Raw genomic sequence first — 8,414 nt, forward strand, 5'->3', positions numbered from 1 at the left:
TGCGCTAGAAGCAAGAGTATAGACACCAGCCCCAGCCGTGTTGTCACAATAATTAATTATGGGCATCACAGGAGCAGGGCCTGATGAGAAACGCACGCCTTCTATCCTGGGAAATCTATTATTACAATGCATCTGTGATGCATAGCCTCTCAATACAAAGGAATGTGCTGCGGCTGCGGCTGCTGCTGCTGCTGCTGCTGCAGCTGCAGTGGTGCGGTGTAGTTGTGGGGAAATGTAACTTTTTCTCCCCTCATGCTCACCTTAAAGTGTCTCATTTATAACGCTTCATTGCTTTTCCTCCCAGAGCAGAGCGGATGTTCATTAGTGGATTGCCTGCAAACACCTAGCCCACTGTAATCAATCCAAATTAAAAACTAAAGTTAACAAAGAAGCACTCGGCACACCAGACCGATGGTTACTGCTCCCCGGAGTGGCCTCTGGAGGACAATCATCCGGTGCATTTTGCTTTGGAAATGGCTTCTGGGAGGTTTTAGTCTGGTGCTTACAAACAACCTACAATAATTGAAATGAATGCCCGTGTTCGAGCTCTGTGTGTGTATTTGCATTGCAGCGTACTGCTCTCAAGCTGTTTGTCACGGTGGCTCCTGAAGGGCTGCTGGCTGACAGTGATTTACGGGGGAGTCCACGGCGGCCCGCCACGGCAGAGTGATGTACACTGCTGCTAAGTCAATGAGGAAACCCTCTGGGGCAACGTTGAGAGGGGATCCTTCAGACAGCTAATGTGTTCAGGAAATGGCTACCCCAGACATCCTGAAGATTGCCTACCTTGTATGAACACTGGACAGTATATATTTTCCAACGGGGGATAATAATAATAAATAATTACATGAAATTGTCATTTTCACTTTCAGAATGAGGCCTCTTGACGTCTGACGATTCTCAGTGGCACTTGTTAAAAAATAACGAACGGGAATGGATTCGTAGAAAGCAATTACAGACACGGGTAACGTAGAGACGTAGAGAGCATTAATGGTGGACGGAGTCCTCGTGTTTCCAGCTGTATTACAGCGGGACTGACTCGGCCATTGTCTCTGACTTGTGATGTGTAGCAGAGAAGACCGTTTCCCCTGAAGAAGAGCTCAGTAGTCACCACCTCTCCGCAGCTCCCAGACGCAATTCGGTTCTGTAATTAAGCAAACGCAGTTGCCAGGAAGCAGTCCCCAAGCTCCCGGAGTAGGAACAAGGTGTTAAATGTGGAAGTGAACGCAGCGTGCTGTAAAACACTTCTGAGCACGGGACACATACTCTACTGATGAAGGCATACACGTACATGAGAATCACACACTGTTCCTAGGTTACAGGGCAGTCGGCCAGGCCGTGCTGGGGATTTAGACAGGATAAGATGAGTCCTCATTCCTGTCTGGATGCTTTTTAGGGTAACTCCACCTCTCCTGTATACAGTTTCATAGGCAGTCGTCTAAATATCAATAGTCATGGAGTAATTTTACAGGGAGCATTTGCTGCAATGAAAAGTCATTTATTGCTCTCTAACATTATCACCCTCGAACATCTTGCCTGAGGGACGCATTATGCAATGTGAAAAACCCAAGAAGCAATAGTTGCTGCCACTACTGAAACAGAGAGAGCGATGGAGGGAAGGGTAAGGAACTGCATTGAGGACCCCGCAGAGTACGTATTGAACACTATCAATTGCAGTTACATTCATGGCATTTAGCAGACGGCATATCGTACAGTATATTACAAGGTTTTTATCATCCAAGCAGTTTTAATACTAGTAGCACTGTGCTCTGTAGGCATTGTGAGTACATATGTTAACAGGGCCTGTTTTCTGTGTGTCTGATATCGTCCAAGCAGTTTCTGTATGTCTGATATCGTCCAAGCAGTTTTAATACTAGTAGCACTGTGCTCCGTAGGCATTGTGAGTATATATGGTAACAGAGCCTGGGGAAAGGCCGCTGCCATGGACCAGAGCTGAGGATACAGGCACAGAGGTTCATGAAACAAGGTGAAATCAAAACAAATAGTTTTTATTCTGCTCAAATACAAATGAGTTACCGCTGCTGACTTCAAACTAACTAAATTCAGATGTCAGTAACCTAAAAAAAAGCTCACACTGAGCAACCTGCTTCCAGTCCTGTCCCTCCGTGAGTGTGTGAAAACCACAGCAGGTATTGCATGCTTTCTAAGTGAACAGCCAACCACACCTTAATCGGTCTATGAGTCTCAGCTGTTGCCCCTCGAACCGGTCGTGTCTCCAACCTGGCCAGGCAGCGCAGTTTGATCCCTTGACTTCTTGGGGTGACGGTGAACATCGCCTTGGGGACAAGGGTGATTGTTGCTGCTGCTGCCCTTGGTAGTGGGGTAGTGGTAGTAGCACACTTCAGCTGATAAAACAACATGGGCGCCTCCTGTGGCACTGTAAGGAATTTCTCCAGTAAGGTAGGGGACTTTTTGGGGTGAGGCCTGGCCTCAACTCTTGCAACTGACTTACAGTACCAGTCAAAGGTTTGGACACACCTTGCCAAGAGTGTGCAAAGCTGTCATCAAAGCAAAAGGCGGCTACTTTGAAGAATCTAAAATATAAAACATATTCTGGTTTGTTTAACACTTTTTTGTTTACTACATAATTCCATATGTGTTCCTTCATAGTTTTGATGTCTCCAATATTAATCTACAATGTAGAAAATAGTAAAAAAACAAAACATTGAATGAGGTGTGTCCAAACGTTTGACTGGTACTGTACACCACACAGGTGATAACACCAACATGTTGTAAACCCCAGTCCCATGGGGTAGGACTGGTGAGAAGACAGCAGGGAGCACATTGCTCTTAGGTTTGATGCAGAAGTTTGATTTATATGTGTGAAGCTTTATGTTTTTGGACTCTTTCTTTAAATGTTACAGCAAAGGATCTAAGTTTGGACCTTTTCCCTGCGTGTTTAAGCCTCTGTACCCGTTTCCCAATCCAGCTTGTTAGCCTGTGGTGGCACCTCAGCCCACAGGTTGCCACATAATATACAGTTTTATCATGATATCATAAAATAGCTAAAAAGAACTCTTTCAAAATATCCCCAGCATGACGTACATTTATTTAATCCCTGTTCAATTAATAATCTCATTAACGTTGACAGCACTCATGAAAGCACTTCAATACATTTTTTATTTTTTTTTAATTTATTTTTTTACATTTATGGCTTTTAGCAGACGCCTTTAGATAGAATGCGGATTTGCCTTTGCCTTGAGAGGGAGACAACCAAGTTTGGTTGAGTACAGGATGAATAATGTCTAATGAATTGACATCTCTATCAATACTAATTAAATAGGACTAGAAAAATTGAGTTATGGGACATCAGTGTCCACCATTGCATCCATCAGTTAGTCTATCATTGCACTGTCCTTCAGAACTAGCTGCCTTTGTCAAATCTCTACACTTATTAACTAGTCACAAACTACTTGGCTAAAGTTGGGTTTTCTGGCCCTTGTAAGCCTCGCTAGGCAAGATAACAGTGTAATCTGTTTGCACTCCAAAGCCCTTGGCATTTGGTCTTGTTGGCAGTGCATTAACCCCCTGCGTGTGGCACTGGGCCTGTCAGCCCTGGAGAGAAGGCCTGAACTCAGAGTAATCTCATTATCTGCATCATGCCTGTATCAATACAAAGTGACAGCCAAGTGCAGATCTGAATATAATCACTCTACCCTTTACCCAGGTAGCTGAATGCCAACGTCGACTGAGCTGGTCCAGCGACCTTCAGCAGTTCCCTCTTCCAATCTCTCTTCCCTCCTCAAAATTGACATGGACAACTCTCAGAGGAGCCAACATGTACAGAACCTGTCAAAAGTTTGGACACACCTTGCCAAGAGCGCGCAAAGCTGTCATCAAAGCAAAACTAGACTGGAAGGCGAGTTAGATTTGCTGAAGCGGGACGCATGGTGTGAACAGCTGATAACCAATAATAGTCACCGAGCAGTTTCCCCAAAACCGCTCCACTTCCCTCTCAAGCGAGGCGTGTGATGTTCCGACCGCCAACACCTTGATGTGTGATCCTCCAATGTTTTCTTCCCCTATGTAAAGGGAACTGAAGCTGCGTCTTCGAACTAGCGCTGAACTACTGCTCAGACCTTTGCTGGGTGACGGTTCTGTGTTCTTCCCATGCTGGGTGACGGTTCTGTGTTCTTCCCATGCTTGCAAACATTTAATAAATAATAAAAACTCATATTGTGGCGTTGCAAGACTTTATTTCTTAATTCTCATCTCCAAAGCGCTAATAGTACAGAGTGGTTAACCTAGAGTACAAGCAAATGCCTCCAAATTCTTTGGATGGAGCTTCATCATAGACCCCAAACATACTGCCATAGCAACTAGGGAGCTTTTCCAGGCCAAAAAGCAGAAAGTTATTGATTGGCCAAGTCAATTTTCAGATTTAAATTCAATTGAACATGCATTTCATTTCCTGATGATATGATTTAATGCAAAAATACCTCAAAATACCTCATGATGAGGTGGCTGTGGACCTCTGTGGCTCAGTTGGTGGAGCATGGTGCTAACAATGCTTAGGTTCTGGGTTTGATTCCCGCTGGGACCCTATATACTGAAATGTATGCACTCACTGCAATGTAAGTCGCTTTGGATAAAAGCGTCAGCTAAATGGCATATATATAGATGGCATATATACATACATGTGTTAACCATGCTATACTGTGAGCTGTTTCTCACAGATCCAGTTGAAATGAATGACACAATTGTTGTCATTCCAGTTCTCCTCTAACTGTCTCATCCCTGGCACTCTCATCTCAGCACAATCCTCCCCCCCTGGAGTATCATTATTAGGCTCTCCAGTAACCCAGTACCCTGTGGTTAGTGGTGTACCGTCCACCCATGTCCAGGTCCCCTCTGTCTCTCTGTCACTCAGACCAATCCAGGTCCTCATCTTGGCGAGCTCAGTGAGAAATGTCTGTTCCTCAATGCTGTCTATGATCACCAGGTCTGCTCCTCTGTCTCTGCAGTCCTGTCTGCTCTCCTCCCAGGGTTTCTTCTCAGTAGAGAGGAAGTACCAGCTGCCACTAAACATCCTCCATCCAGGACATTTCAGTTTATACAAACTCAGGAGTCTCTCCCTCACTAGCTGGTCTCTCTCCTCAGTCAGGTTGTTGTAGCTGGTCTGTAGCTGGTCTCTCTCCTCAGCCAGGGTGTTGTAGCTGGTCTGTAGCTGGTCTCTCTCCTCAGCCAGGGTGTTGTAGCTGGTCTGTAGCTGGTCTCTCTCCTCAGCCAGGTTGTTGTAGCTGGTCTGTAGCTGGTCTCTCTCCTCAGCCAGGTTGGCTCCAGTCATGTGATAGTGTAGGTGGAGGCCTATGAGTGCAGACAGTAGAAGAACACACAGCCCCAGACACACTGCATCAGCTCTGGAGGATCTGGCTCTCCTCTCCGAGCCCTCAGGACAACCTGAGGGTTTAGTCCCAGTCCCTCTCTTGGAGTCTGGACAGTTGAAGGTGTCTTCGTTGCCGTAGATCTCCCCCTCAGACATCTCCATGGTCCACCACAGTCCCAATGATCATATGACTCTACCAGGCGATCCGTGCAGCAATCTTCTCTTGGAGAGAATAAGAGATACCCAGTGGGCCTTGTTATACAGTATAGGACTGGAGTCTTATCAGGCAGGCGGTGAATGTGATTGGCTGTTGATGAGATGTGGTAGTAAGATATGCATATCTTTCGTTCCTGACACACCGTCACTGTGGTCTCCTGCAGTACTATTTTCACATTCCATTTTTAAGAAGCTCTCAAACCAGTGCTATGAGGTTGACTAAATTTGTAGTTCCACTTCTGCAACACCTGCTAGGCTTCTGAATTTTTGTTCTATTCAATAGCATTGCTTGCATCATTTCTAACCCTAATAATAAGAATTAAGTTTCAGTAAAAAGTGAATAAATGTGAAAAAACGTTTTCATAGAGAAACTATAAGCTTTCTCTTGGCTAGTAGCAAGTTAGTTGCAGTATCAGGTTTTATCTCCAACGCCTGCTTTGTTTGTTGGGTAGTACTGGCTGTGTGAGAAACTGATAGTGAGTAATGTTTTGAGGCCAACTACTTACACAATCACTGTCTTAGTCTTACAAAATATGATCCGCATGTTAGCAGCAGCAGCAACAGCAATCGTGTCACCAAACAAGAAGAGGGGACAACTGGTTTGGTGCTATCATAATCATGGCAGGAGAGAGGACAACTGGTTTGGTGCTATCATAATCATGGCAGGAGAGAGGACAACTGGTTTGGTGCTATCATAATCATGGCAGGAGAGAGGACAACTGGTTTGGTGCTATCATAATCATGGCAGGAGAGGGGACAACTGGTTTGGTGCTATCATAATCATGGCAGGAGAGGGGACAACTGGTTTGGTGCTATCATAATCATGGCAGGAGAGTGGACAACTGGTTTGGTGCTATCATAATCATGGCAGGAGAGTGACAGACAGACAGACAGACAAGCAGAGAGGAACAGACAGAGAGGCCACAGACCAGAAGGTCAGAGAGTGAGAAATGCCTCCCATAGAATTCATAGACTGATGATCTATTAGATTGTGGGTTCGATTCCCGCTGGGACAGTACATACTGAAAAATGTATGCACTCACTGCAATGGAAGTCGCTTTGGATAAAAGCGTCATATAAATGGCATATAGTCTTCTTCTTCTTCTTATTATTATGATAATGTGAATCAATCAGAATAATCATATATGATCTGTGATTAAATGCAACTTATGTCCAGAGGGTGTATGGAATGTGTTAACTTCATGCCGGAGAGTGACAGACAAAGACAAACAGACAGGCTGAGAGGGACGGGGAGAGAGAGTCAACACACTGGTATTCAGTACAGTATGAATAGGATTGCCAAGGGGCGGAGAGGTTCCTGTAAATTTCCGAAAACTTTCCATGGAAACATGCACCTGGGAATTTGGGCATTTTCCCCTATTATAAAAGCACATGAACACATAATGTTGTGTTTCCAATTGGTGGAAATTACATGAAAAGGCTGTTTGGAGAAGTACAGTAAAGGGCCTTGCAGCAAGTTTTAGTGGGAAGACAATCTCCAACTCCCAGCTCCACATTCAAACCACAGGCGAGCGAGCATTTTCAGCTGTCCACACCTAGTCCATCATGTTGAAAACGTGAACAAAATAACTAAACAATGACTTCACACAAGGTTAGGGGTTTAATCTGTGTAAACCAACGGTGTGACAGCACATAATTGAAACAAGGCGATGGTCAAAGCTCCCAGGAGAGGAGCCGCACGAGGCCGGTCTGAACACCCCACTTGAGTATAAAAGACTGTAAAACTTGCTGCAAAGACCTGGAATTCTCCAGACAGCTTGTTTCATGTGCACACATACACGTATATAGACACTTACAAATTCCCATCACGCACTTTGCGGTGACAACGAATTACCGAAATGTTTTTTTGCACATGGTGTTAGTGTTGCACAGCGCTCTTTAGTGGAAGTAAATTGGAGCCCTATAATTTTATAGAAGAGTTGTAACAGCGTAACATTAATATGTGTTGCTACTTGGGTTAGGGTTAGGGTTAGGGTTAGGGTTAGGGCTAGGGTTAGGGTTCACCTCACGATCTGGACCTCACTGGTGCAGATGTTTATCTACTGTAACCTCAAGAGCAGAAGCCCCCACAAGAAAGTTTGTGTCGGGATGAGTGAGGATGGGAACCGTATGATGTGGTGTGTTGTACGCCGTTTGAGAATGATTATTTATTTATCAAGGACTTTTTAGGGTTAATAAGGAATTGGAGGAATAAGGAATTGGAAGGAATTGAGAAACGTTATTGGAGGGAGGAATAAGGAATTGGAGCTGGTGAGAAAAGTTATTGCTGCACCAGTTGGTCCAGGTCATCTCTGTCTCTGGTGCCTGGTGCCCGGTGATATAGCGGGCTTTGATAACGCTTTGTTATTCCCTTGGCTGGAATCCAATAGCTGCTGGATTGATGCGACCTCAAACGCAGCATTAAGAGAGTTCATCCATGCCATAATGTTATCGTCCTCTGTCAGTTCACGGTATTTTCTGCTCTTGTCAGGGTCATTTGGTTGCTCACTGAAGTAAACGCAGGGTTTCGTTGGTGCCAGGATGTCTTGCTCTCCTCCATTTATTGCCCCCTCTGCTGGTATAACAATACCAACACATTAATCACAACTGGCTGTACCTTTCACACTTTGGTTCAGTGCTCCTTTTTAAAAAATGTTTTTAATTATTATTATTATTATTTTTTTTAACTGTTGTTAGTAAAACAAAAATAGCTTAATTGATCAATACCAGTGGCACTCCATAAACATATGGAGCATATTGTATTTCTTTTTCACAGAACACATGGTAGTGCATGTCCTCTTCTGCAGGAATTTGTTTTATCTTCCGTGGATCCGTGGACCGACCAGAGATA

The 8,414-nt window shown here is 44.5% G+C and overlaps 1 protein-coding gene across 1 annotated transcript; it reads right to left on the bottom strand.

Annotated features, from left to right (window-relative positions):
- Positions 1 to 4,248: 4,248 nt before the first annotated feature.
- On the bottom strand, positions 4,249 to 5,461 carry LOC310815580 (CD209 antigen-like protein A). The gene has a single exon (XM_083685417.1). It carries the CDS (start codon positions 5,306 to 5,308, stop codon positions 4,673 to 4,675), a length of 636 nt encoding a protein of 211 aa, XP_083541543.1. The 5' UTR covers positions 5,309 to 5,461; the 3' UTR covers positions 4,249 to 4,672.
- Positions 5,462 to 8,414: the final 2,953 nt, after the last annotated feature.

This window comes from Argentina silus, assembly GCF_951799395.1.
Source record: "Argentina silus genome assembly, chromosome: 14".
Lineage (NCBI taxonomy): Eukaryota > Metazoa > Chordata > Actinopteri > Argentiniformes > Argentinidae > Argentina > Argentina silus.

Coding starts and splice junctions, on each gene's coding strand:
- LOC310815580 (XM_083685417.1), bottom strand. CDS start 5,308: ATGACTGGAGCCAACCTGGCTGAGGAGAGAGACCAGCTACAGACCAGC.